Below are 12853 nucleotides of genomic sequence, written 5' to 3' on the forward strand. Positions count from 1 at the left end.
TACATGCCTGCATTTGATGGTAAAACACATCCGGATCGCACGGTCCGGACGGTTGCGGGTGGCTCGAGGGTCCGCGTTGGAGATGCCCTAACTTGATATGCATTCAGACTATCTAAGAATCGCATTCAGCAACCCAATTGGTCTCCATATTTTCTCTCGACTGAGAACTGTTTGAACTCCAGATACAAGAACGACAAGTATCTTGCAGTGTGCAAAAGTAACAAAAATGTGGACCAACTTTCTTTCGACATGTACAACTCTGGGCTACAGTATATACCTCCTGTGACAAAGTATAAATCAGACAAATGTTGTTAGTTCCCATAATAATCGGGCAGATAGTAGGATTTCCTTGGCACTCGCCTGTCAGTGATCATCTATACACTCTTTGAAAATAAGACCAACGACAACCAATTCAGAAAATAAATTAATCTGGGTATCAGTCACTGAAACTACTATTTCTAGCTAGGCTATGATTTGGGCCCATCACCCATTCTTACACTCATTCCCTTATGACATTGCTGAATATCCATATAAGATGGAACAGAAGTATTTGTCATTTCTTCTGATCTGATGCGCGCTATGCAGAACAGTTGTCGGCATCTCATCGGGTGTTCATCTCGATTAGGATGGCTGGTTCGGGCACAGAGTCATTGGGTTCTACATCACCAGGACTTTCTCTGATCCCATTGACACCCTGAGGATGCTCATTTCTGGCTTCATGGTGGGGTTGATCAGCCATAGACCCGTTGCCCGTGCCGTTCTGCAGCGGACCAGATCCTCCGTGGCCTTCACTTCCGCCATCTCCCTCGGAACTCTGCATATAAGAATCCCTCACTTCGGTGTATTTGGCATGAACTGACTTGGCAATGCTTATCAACAGCATGAGAGCTGAGATACATACAGTGATGATGAAGAGACCAGAGAAACTTTGCAAAGTGAGAGGTGCCGCATCTGTGTTGGGCATGCCATAGCTCGGCAATGGTGTCGCTTTGCCTAACCATTTCTCTTCAATTTGTGAGCCCTCAGCCCCAAATGTCAACTCCAGGATGGCAACCGAAAGATCATGCACCAGCTGAGACTCTTTCGGAAACACCTGAAAACAAAACATATGATGCTAGTTGGACAATATTGTTTTGTCAGTGTAGGTATTGTAAGGATGCAGAGTGAATCTGCTGAAGTGCTAGAGTGAGAAGCTTACGAAACCAAGTCCAGGTGTCTTGTATATGCGATTGACCATCTGGAATTCATTATGGTATTTAGGGTCAGAGAGAAACGAGGTTATATAAGGGATCTCATCAACGATAGCCGAGACACCTCCATTCTTTGACCCCTTTCTCAAGGCTTCAGCATATTCCGTTTTATTCGTGTAGGCATTTAACCTATTAACGTTGAAGCCTCGTTTTTTCAAGACAGATTGTACAAATGATCCAGATTGGTATCCAATATAATCACCATTTGATCGGAGCTGCTCAAGATCTGTCACTGAGGGCCGGAGCCTCTTTGCAGTCAAAATGGATGATAAGCTAGCTGTGTAGCTCTGCACTATAACCAGCACAACAAAGCACCATATCACCACAACAATTTTCGACAGGGGGCTTCTAATAATTTGACCTGTGCAGATATTACAATACTCAATAGATTAGAGTATTCCGGAAATATGTAAGGTATGTAACCACTTATAATGGATCAAGTATTGTGAGCAAGTTTGAGCCTGCTAACCATGAGAAAATGTCAAAGTAGAGAAAGAAAAGTAGAGAGCAGTGCTGCACTGTCTCAAACTCGATCCTTGGTACTCCGGGTTTCTGGGCCACTCGATCGTCCACACAACAAGTCCAGTGAAGAAGAATCCCCCCATAAGTGCTAACCAAAGTTCTGTTGTTAATGGCTTTAGAAACACCCATTCAATTGCTGGCTTGGAGTCATTCTCGGTGAGCACAAGCAGTGACACGCCTGACTCGGTGTATGGCATCGTGAAGTCCACGTCTACAGCTCGCTCTGCGGTTATAGTTATGTCACCCACTACTGCATCGTAGATCTGGTTGTAAGAACCGACAAGGTACAATATGAGTTATGTGATTCTCACGAAATGCAGAAATGGCATGCAAGTGAAAGGAGCAAGGCTCACCCCCAAAGACACGTTGCATACTAGCTCGTCATAAGAACCATCAACGACAACGAACTTATAATGAAGAACACGTGGTAGTTTCTTTGCAGCAGCCTCAAAGATATCAATGCAATAGCCACTGACTTTATGAGAAGTTGCATTCACAAAAGCTTTAAACCCCGGTTTTTGAGGCACAGCAATCCTGAGTGTCTTCACATAGCCTCTGGTCAAAGCTCCTGTTTCTCTTCCCGATAGTATTCTGTTGTTCATTATCCCGATTTCTGGATTAACACAAGTTTTAGTACCTTATCCGACTGCCAAGACAAAGTTGTATGGGAAAAAGGAGAGCTCCATAGCACAACAATAAAATTAATTGAATATGACTAACACACATAGATTAAAATAGCCCGCGAAATAGCCGCGATAGCTGCCCGGAAGCCTCGCCGCTACGCTATGGCTGCTGCCGCGAAATCCTCCACATATCCCTATAAATGGCTCAACAATCAACAAATCCCTCCAGAATCATCTCCCCCACCAGAAAAATTTCCGCTATTTGCCGCGATTGCCCGCTATGGCGGCCGCTATAGCTGCTGGGAGAGGCCGCCGCGAAATCGTTTCTCCCGCGATTTTAATCTATGCTAACACATGAGAGTGTTTAAGGTAACCAGAATATAGCTTTGCACTTCTTCACACACTTAAGAGGAAAACCACATGTTTTTAAGTGACCTACAAGTTTAACTTGGTTCTCATGTTTGGATACGTAGTTCGATCTTACATCCTTTCCTCCTATTGCTATACGTGCTACTACACATGCAAAACACAAGCCTGTTACTTGGTGGTACAAACCGAATTTTTTTTTTGGCTTAATATCAAAGTGGTACAAAATGGGCAATACAATTCAGTGTAAAATGAATGTGGACCACAGATAGTATGTACTACTTTCCACCTCGACGATCTGAAATGGTCGATATTGTCCATCTAACAAGGGTATTATAGGAGACATTTTTGTAATGGCAGAAGAGTCAAACACCTATTAAGAGCTAAAAAGATCATAGACATGTTCTAGGTTTCACCAGATCTCAGATATGCACAACAACTTATGCTTAAATGTGTGGGATCATACAGTGTGTACTACAATATTCACATCGATCCCCTTGTTTGGCACTACTAGCAGAGTAATAGTTGTTGAATTTCTTCACATAATATTATGAGATGAAGGCCAACTGGACAGGGCCTCGGCATTGGCAACAGCGAACCTCCTCGGCCTTATTTGGAATCGGATCTGGTTTGGAGTTCCTCACCTGGGCTGAGGAGAGGAGGTAGCCCGTCGCAGGTGCGGCGAGGGGCCTGCACTGCATCTACCTGGAAGAAGGTAGTCCATCTTCTGCCCCATTGGCAACAGCGATCCCCGCCACCGTACGACTCCCGCAGACGGTGGGGGGCCGGGACGGGAGGTCATTCCGACGAACAGCGACCTCGCCGCCGTTGCGCCGGTCGGCGGAAAGGCTGAAAGATGGCGACCAGGGGGGGATCTAGGATGCGTTTGGTTTAGGCCCAAGATTGGCCCTCTAAAATATGGATGCCCATAAATGGGCTTATGCTAAATTCCCATGGGCCAGGCCCAAAACACCTCTGAGACAAAACTGAATCAAAATCCGTACCGAAAAGATTCTAAAAAAGAAAATCTACCGGAAAAGGTTTTTAATTACTGAAAAAGGAATCAACATCTATACCCGTACAGCTCTCAGTTAAGGTTGTTTCGCTCAAAAAAAAAAGGTTGTTCGCTGAACACTGAAACTTCGGGCCAATTCTTTTGAGCGGCTTAAAAAATAAGCTGCCTCTCCCCAGCTTAAAAAATAAGTCAATTTTATAATTTATTGAGGCTTCTAAATTAGTTATCCCATAACTAATTATCCTATAACTAGTTTAGAAGCCCTCCATGAATAAGGCAGACGGCTTATGGAAAAAGTTAGGAAGAAGGCGGCTTGTTTTTTAAGCTGCCAAAAGAACTGACCCTTCATCGATGAACGTGTCTCTATCATGCGGTTCATGATCGGGCGGCTATCACAGCTTGAAGGTTTCTAAGAACGAAAAACCACTATTGAGGGTTCTATTTATAAGTTGTGTAAACTGTATTTACCGGCCGTTGTAGCATCTCCGGGTGAGCCACGGGGAAGCCCGTCCAGGCGGCACGCCTCCGGCGCCGGGGAAATGCTCCCGTCGCCGGCCGCGGCCGGCACGCTCCAGAGCGTGAGCATGACGAGCAAGACGACGGCGAGCGAGCGCTCCATTTTTGCATCTCCCCAGTCCAAGCCATCGGCTCGGTATATATATACAAGTAGTCTGATGTGATGTAACTAAAAGTCTAGACGTTGTAACTGGTCCTTGTTGAAACTTCGATGCTGGCTGGGTAGCCTGGCGCGGGCGGCGCGAACGAACCGGTCAGAAGGCCTTTTTTTTGCGGGGGTAAAAAGGGTGTATTAATCAGAAGGCCATTATTTTCCGCATAGTTTGCCAGAGGTGGATGGAGCGAGCTGAGCTAGATCGATGGAACAATGGAAGATCGGCCGAGCCTGTCCCTCTCCAAGCAAACCATCAGGGATGAAGAATCGTACATGCAGCTTCATATATACGGTTCCACATTTACAAATAGAAATACTCCATCCGTTTCTAAATATAAGTCTTTTTAGAGATTTCACTATATAGACTACATTCAGATGTATATAAACGCTTTTTAGAGTATATCTTCACTCATTTTGCTTTGCATGTAGTCTATAGTGAAATCTCTTAAAAGACTTATACTCCCTCCATTCCTAAATATTTGTCTTTCTAGAGGTTTCAAATGGTGACTACATACGAAACAAAATGAGTGAATCTACACTCTAAAATATGTCTATATACATCCGTATGTGATGATCATTTGAAATCTCTAGAAAGACAAATATTTAGAAACGGAGGGAGTATTTAGGAACGGAGGGAGCAGAATCCAAGGGTGTACTCTTGGTCACGAGCACGAGCAGTAGCCCTTTCATGCATGCATGCATGAGCCAATCGAGAAATGGGTATACGCGCGCATGCATGCATGTCCGCTGTGGCTAGCTCTTCCGTCGCCATGTTTCGGCCGGCCGCTGCATACATACTCTTGCAGATACGTGGTGCGCTACAATTCCTTTGTGTGTGTGGGTTAATGCGCATACACATGTACATAGGTCGACCGAACACGTGCCGTGGAAGTGCTTGGAGAGCCCCTATAGGTCCCTCTCCGAGAAAATTGGCACGCAAGAACCGCATGCACCACGCGTGGCATCAGCTTCGGAAAGTCGTTTCTCGAGGCTATATGCATGTGTGGCTACCTTCTGCTGCGATGCGTTGGCCGCCACACACTGGTTCGGATACGTGGCATGTACGTACTTATGTATGTGTGTGCGAATCCGCTGAGAAGTTCCCTGTGGTGTTACGGTTCCACATTGTACTACCAGAGTCCATCATGATCCTCTTTGGCGATTCATTCTGGAGATCACTGACGACCTTGAGCGGTAGTCCATCCACGCATGCATGCATGAGCCGATCGAACGAGTGGTCACTCCTCTGCCGCGATCTTCTGGCCTTGGTGTGGGAAATTGCGTACGTGGAAGCTTTGGTATGGCGCAACAGTTTCCTTGGAAGTGCAGAGCTCTGCGTACCGTTGTGTGGCTACATGTTCTATATCTGATCAGGTCCACGCGGTTAAAAGTAATCCGGTCGTCAGTCGTCACCTAGCTATGTTCGTTGTTCAGATCACCGAGCAGATGAAAAGTTGAGTTCTAGAGACTAGAGGAACCCGGACGAAAATGCATACTGGCTGTGGCTGACACCTGACAGATACAAGTTTTGCAACATTTTATTCTTCGAAGGCAATTGCGTGGATCCATGTATTCCAGTTGAGGGCTCTTTTGATTGAAAGGAATTTTATAGGATTTATGGAGGATTGAAATTTTTAGAATTTTTTCTATGTTGGTCCTTTGATTCATAGGAATGGATTTCATAGAAATTTTATCTATGCAATCTTTTGTACTACATTTCACAGAAAACCTAACATCCACTCCAACCTCTTTTTACATTTCTTTATTTTTTTTCTTTGACATCAAACACTCATTGTTAGTCCTATAGGATTCAAGTGGGCATGCCACTTCAACCCTATGCTTTTATTCCTACGTTTTTACAATCCTATGAATCAAAGAAGCCCTAATTAAGCATGTAAGAAGATAATTGTCATTTATTTTTTAAAATAAATAATTGACAAGTTAATTACGGAAAATCATACTAAAACGCATATACAACCACTAATCAGGAAACATGACACCCTCTGGATAGCACACTGCACACCAGTGACGGAGGCTGGATTGAAGCAAATCCTGGGCCAAATTCTTTTCGACAACATGGAATCCTTTTGCCTCTTATGACTACCCCACTTTTTTTACAACAACATTTAAAATATCTCATCTTCTATTTTTACAGCATGAAATAAAACTTGACACTAAATTTTTATGCATCAATTTTGAGAACATATACGGATAAACAATTTGAGAGCATACAATTTGTCACAAGAGTCGGCAACCAAGCAACTACGAAGGAGAATATGCAAGGTTGGTGTGGCAAAAGAACACTGAATCGAACCACTCTCCTTTGCAACAAGGAAAAATACTACAGGGCCCCGCAGGCATAACGAAGAACCAACTATCACAACCTGGCCGCGCTCCCTCCATGCTCAACCCTAATGTTGTTGCCACATGAGTCACCGGTGACAACCGCCTCTAACCATATACCCCTCTAATGAAATCAAACTCTAAGGAGATGCCTCCCAAGAGAGAAGCACGACATCGAGTGCCTTCATCGTCGATTCTAGGAATCATAATCTAGGGTTTAACCCGACCATAGTCGAGCCTAGCTTTCGTCGACAATCTCGCCTCCCGATCGGCGACCAACTGGTCCAACTGGCACACTGTTGTCTGTTGCCTCGCAACAGAGAGCCCGACACAGGTCCGTCGACCCAATCTGGAGCCCCTATTCCAACCATTGCAACGCCTTGCCAAAACATTGAGGGCCATCTTAGCTTGTGATCAGGGAGTTGCAGCATGTAGGAGATTGCCATGCCGTAGAGTTGCACTCGTCAGGAGCCGGAGCCACACGAACTGCCATTGCGGCCACCAGGGCGTTTGCCTGATTAAGAGTCACCTTGTGAAGCCATGTCAATAGGTCAAAGGGGAGGGATTGCACCATCCACTAGGAGCCGGAGCCACACGAACTCGCATTGAGCCACCAGGGCGGTTTGCCTCGCTAAGAGCCGCGTAGTGAAGCCATGTCAATAGGACAAGGGGGAGGAATAGCACCCGCGCCATTGTGCGGTCTGGAACCACCGCACCACCGTAGGAGAAGGCCGCGGAAGAACACCAACAAGGGAACAAACACATGGTGTCGCCGTCAGCAACATGGACTTATTTGGACGGGATCTTTCGACGATGACAAAAGTGCAGGGATGGTGGAGCGACAAGCAACGATGGCTAGGGTTCTCCCGTGCCACCATTGGGAGGAAAGCAACACAGGGTCACAAAATACATACTACATTGTTCTAGGTTTACAACATTTGAATTGCATATTGTCAAAACGGGAAGAAACTATTGCTTTAGCATTTTGGGTACACAAACTGGTCTGCGAGCCACTTTGCGATATCATCCACCTGCAAACATGGACTAGCAGGTTGCTTGACGATTGGTTTGAAAAATGAAAAAAAAAAGGTTGCCTGACGATTTAGTAGCAAAGCAAAAAAAAGAATGGACTAGCAGGTTGCTTGACGATTGGTTTGAAAAATGAAAAAAAAAAGGTTGCCTGACGATTTAGTAGCAAAGCAAAAAAAAGAAAAAAAAAACGCCGTCCGTGGGATTCGAACCCACGACCACACGGTTAAAAGCCGTGCGCTCTACCAACTGAGCTAGGACGGCTCGTTGCACATGAATCTTCAATAACTTTTATGATTGTCCAAGTTTTTTGCGAGGCCGTTTTCAGCAACTTTGGGAACACCACACATTTTTCGGGACCCTATCTAATCACAGAGCTCACTTACAAATCAAAGGCACCTGCAACTATGTTTGTTCTGTTACGTTATCACTAGAATAGAACATCCATGTCAACATGACACGTAGAGAAAACAAGAAAGAGATGATCCATTTGCCGATGTGCTGCCACGAAGTAAACACTCCTTTCATGTTACTAAAAACTTGCAAAAGACTTCGGATTTTTACAAAGTGAAAGATGATTCAGCATAAGCATAGGCTTTGATTTGGCGTGTTCCAGTTGTGATCTGAAAAAAAAAACGGACTCAATGGCTGATTGGGCTTTTTCAAACGTGAAGTTGTGAACTAGTCCGTTCAAAACGAGAAAAAAAAGGGAGATCAGTTTGCTTGCCCGTTTTCGAAAATCCTCCTCGAGGCCTCGACGCACCCACCGACGGGGAATCGATCCCCCACCCCCAGCAGACGCGCCCGCCAGGCCCCCTCCCACAGGCACAGACGCCCGACCCCCTCGTCTCCCGCCCGCCTCGCCGCCCCCGCCGCCAAATCGGTTTCAAATCGCGCGGCCGCCCGACCGGCGTCCCCGGCGGCGGCGATGGAGGTGGGCGACCTGCACAAGGTGTGGGAGATCCGGGCGCTCAAGCGGAAGCCCGAGGAGCCGGCCGCCCGCGCGCTCCTCGACCGCGTCGCCAAGCAGGTCCAGCCCATCATGCGCCGCCGCAAGTGGCGCGTCAAGGTCCTCTCCGAGTTCTCGTAAGCAGCAAACCCTAACCCTAGCCTGCATCCCTCGCTCCCCCATCGGCTTCTCCGTCGACCGATACCGCGCGCCGGGGTGACCCATTTTTATTTGGGGATTATTAGGCCGAAGAACCCGAGGCTGCTGGGGCTCAACGTCAACCGGGGCGTCGAGGTGAAGCTGCGGCTCCGGCGCGACGGCCGCGACCTCGACTTCATCCCCTACGAGGAGGTGCTCGACACCATGCTCCACGAGCTCGCGCACAACGCGCGCGGGCCCCACGACGCGCAGTTCTACAAGCTCTGGGACGAGCTGCGCAAGGTCCGTATGCTCATGTTTCTGCTCTTGTGTCGGTGCTTGAAATGTCTACGATTCCACCTGTATAGCGGTTCACTAGTGTCAGTGTACATATATATCCGGTTGCTTGGAATCTGTTGCTTCTGTGCACTGTGCACTAGGCTATAAGAATGCAGATTGTACATATTCCCTTGCAACCCAGCCGTTTACTGAAAGCATGGTTCAATTGATTTTGGGGTTAATGGCATTTAACCTGAAATTTTTGTTGGATCCTGTCACCATTAACAGTGTGCAGACGGAACTGATCTTGTTTACTAAGTTTTGGCTTATCATTATGTGAACGAGTCCTAGCAGACCATAACAATTTACTAGTCCCTCTATTTATTTGCTAGAAATATCACAATTTTTCTATCTGCTTACCTTACCATAACAAATGTTCAAATGGAAGTGATTACATTGATATTTGGATTTCAGAATTATCCGTGTGATTCTACATAGGATCTTGCTCAATCAAACGCTAGATGCTTATATGTTGCTCATGCATAATGATGATTCAGGAATGTGAAGAACTTGTTGCAAAGGGTATCACGGGGCCAGGACAAGGGTTTGATGGTACAGGCAGGCGATTAGGTGGATTTTCAATACATCCACCACCACCATCTCTCCGACAAGCTACACTAACTGCAGCACAGAAACGGGCAAGGAATGGAGCTCTATTGCCGTCCGGCCCAAGAAAGTTGGGTGGAAACAATGCCATCATGAGTGCTCTTAGTCCAGTACAAGCTGCTGCCATGGCTGCTGAAAGGAGGATGCAGGATGACTTGTGGTGCGGATCTCATAATGATTCTGGTATTGATGATTCAGAAGATGTTGTTATTCTTGAGCAACCACCTAACTTGACAACAAGGGATGGAAAAAACACAAAGCGTGCAAAAAACACAAGGTGTGATTCTTCTAGCAGTTCTGCAGAACCCAGCACTTCGTCTGGATCTCAAGTTCCAGCACGAGCTGATTCCTCTTCTGGTAGAACGACTGGTGCGGACTTCAGTTCTATGTGGGAGTGTAGTGCTTGCACTCTTCTTAATCAGGTAAATTGATCAGCCACTTTATTTTTCAACACTGCACTGAAGTTCCTATTACAGAAAACATTCATGCCCTTTCACATACAAAACCTGATGTCTACGTGCGTTTTCTTGCCAGTTCTTCAGCTAGGCATAAATTCTCTTTTATACTCCATGCTGGCTTTAGCTGGATGTGTTCCATTATGATCTATTAGCATAGTCTTTGAAGTGCACTGAACGTAGTGGGTATGTAAGTGGTTCGCACTAATAGTGAGTCCAGAGCAGATTAGACTTATCCAAACTTAAGATGAAATCTAGTTTTCATAATTTATGAACGTGGAACGCTCTAGGATAAATTGAACTATTGATTTGATTTTCTATGTCTGTGACGTACATTTGTTTGCCCACCTTTCTATCTCATCCTTACCTACCTTTGGACCTGTGGTGACAGTAGTTTTCTTTACAAATGGACTCCATATGATATTCTGAAGCCACATTTGCAACTTGCATTTTGATGCGTATCAAGTTACTCTTTTAGACACTGGCAACATGTAACTAATAATTAACCTGCATCAACAGTGTATATTTAACTTCCTTCACTATTATGATAAAAAAACATTAATAATATAACATATTGTAATGCAAAGTGATATGACTTCTTTGTTTGTCTGGATGTATTGGTATAAGTATGTTTAAGTTCATTTACACAAATGATATAAGTCATACGGGAAATCTGTTTCGGCTCCCGGGTCCAGATGCTCCCGCTATCTGGACCACACATGTGCGTCGTGATTCACACACAGACTAGTATTCACTTCTGTATTTCGTTTTAATAGTACAGGGCCTGGCTCACCGATCAGTTGTACGGCAGCGAACCTCCCGTGTAACGCTGCTCCAGTACAGATGGAGGACGACGGATCTGTCCTAACGGAGCGCCACAACTGGACCACCGGATTGTAACGGCAGCCGTCAAAGCTAGATATTTACAACCGAAGCCAGCCACAACCATCCCCATCCTCTGCACGATTAAGTTCATCCACCAGTAGCACCCATTCCTCCTCCCTCTCCACATAGTTCTAGCTCATCCTTCCTATTTGAAGGTTCTCGAAACACAGGGATTCACTATGTTCTAGATTGTCCATCCCAGGTGCAAATGGAACATAATTAGATGTCATGGGTTTTATCACACTTCATTGCATAATTTTTAAGGGGGAACAAAACACTCTCAGCTGCAATTCCCCTGTAGTGGAAGCATTACTCCAGCCGCCACTTTGCTAGAGAACCTTCACTTCCACCCAAAATGATACACTTCAACATCAACCCTCTGGCATCTAAGTCTCGTCTTCGTCTTCGTCTTCGTCCTTCACAGAACTGCCTTGTTCTCCTGCATCTTCACCAAGCTGGTACACAAGCGACTTCGCCAAGTATGTAATCTGGCTCTGTCACACACGGTGCCACATTTTTGGTCAGCCCCAACCTATGGATCTAGAAATGAATTTTTCAAATGACACTGTCGCTTAGTGCAAATGAAACTTATATCCGACAGACTCTGAACTTTCTCCCCCGTGTATTCTCTAAGATAGTGCATCCCATAGATCCAGCTCTCTTCCCTGGTCAAGCATGACAAAAAAGAAGTCTTGTCTCTAATAACATAAGTCGTATATTGTTACCCCAGTCAACCACAATTAACCTTTCACAGCATGTATGCATCCCAGTAGATTCTTGTTCCAGGGATGCACTCATGTATACATCTCCTCAGGTTTGAGAGCACTCTTATAGTGTTCCTTTTGTGCTTAGCCTCCATCTCGTGCTGTGGCTCGTCTGTCTCCACCGGGTCCATAACCATGAGAATTTTCTTCTGAATGTCCACAGCATAAACAACCCAGCTATCCATATATTTCAGGAGCAACATGATCTGCAACACCGGCAAATACTGTCCGCATCAAGATACAACAACCCAACGCAACAAACACACTAAAATGTATCGAGCTTTTGTTCTTACCTTTTTAGCAGCTTCAATCCTAACTCCAGTGTGCTCTTCTGTGATCATTGTTGCAATGTAGTCGAAATCAAGGTTTGACGATATCTCTGCCTCCATTAGTTCTTCCTGCAAATACAGTATTTTTCCCAAACAAACTCTTTAGTTTCAGGTCTGATGCAACCACGAAATGACAACACAGCTGAGCATGTCGGTCTGAAAACCCACCCCCAGCCTGAAGTCAGGTATCACGCGGAAACGTTCAGGAAGTCCTCGAAACAGCTTTGCCTCCTCCTTCCTCACCAAGCGCCGCATCGATACCATTTGATCTACCTCTGGATCACCGTAACGATCGAAAACACCCTCTATCATCGCCCCCGTCAGTTAACTGTGTATGGATGAGTATGGCAGAACTATTTCCTGCCAAAAAAAGTACAAACCTTCTATTAGGATCATTCCATTTTTTCTGGCTTAGTACTATACAGTTATGTTAAATCTTTATCATGTTCACACCTTCACTTTTCGATGCTAGAGCACCGTCTCATCCTATCATCAAAGCCCAACACATCACTGCCAATTGGTTCATCAGGGTGCAGTCCTAGCTTCCCAGGGTACTTCTCCCTGAACTCA

At 45.5% G+C, this 12853-nt stretch overlaps 2 protein-coding genes and 1 non-coding gene across 3 annotated transcripts in view; 1 reads left to right on the forward strand and 2 right to left on the reverse strand.

The window, feature by feature from the left end:
- Positions 1-265: 265 nt before the first annotated feature.
- LOC123167567 (glutamate receptor 2.8) lies at positions 266-3626 on the reverse strand. Its single transcript, XM_044585401.1, has 6 exons — positions 3406-3626; positions 2126-2385; positions 1720-2035; positions 1199-1611; positions 902-1093; positions 266-814 (listed from the first exon to the last, which is right to left on the reverse strand). The coding sequence occupies exons 2-6, from the start codon at positions 2372-2374 to the stop codon at positions 602-604; spliced, it is 1383 nt and encodes a 460-aa protein (XP_044441336.1). The 5' UTR covers positions 2375-2385; positions 3406-3626; the 3' UTR covers positions 266-601.
- A 4383-nt stretch (positions 3627-8009) lies between these two features.
- On the reverse strand, positions 8010-8082 carry TRNAK-UUU (transfer RNA lysine (anticodon UUU)). The gene has a single exon. It is a non-coding gene; the product is annotated as a tRNA-Lys (tRNA).
- A 490-nt stretch (positions 8083-8572) lies between these two features.
- Positions 8573-12853, forward strand: part of LOC123168264 (DNA-dependent metalloprotease WSS1) — an 8272-nt gene continuing 3991 nt past the window's right edge. Inside the window, exons 1-3 of the mRNA XM_044586137.1 lie at positions 8573-8904; positions 9013-9208; positions 9742-10272. Of these exons, the coding sequence (XP_044442072.1) occupies positions 8747-8904; positions 9013-9208; positions 9742-10272 (885 nt within the window). The 5' untranslated portion in view covers positions 8573-8746. The remainder of the gene's footprint in view (positions 8905-9012; positions 9209-9741; positions 10273-12853) is intronic.

This window comes from Triticum aestivum, chromosome 7D (assembly GCF_018294505.1).
Source record: "Triticum aestivum cultivar Chinese Spring chromosome 7D, IWGSC CS RefSeq v2.1, whole genome shotgun sequence".
Taxonomy (NCBI): Eukaryota; Viridiplantae; Streptophyta; class Magnoliopsida; order Poales; family Poaceae; genus Triticum; species Triticum aestivum.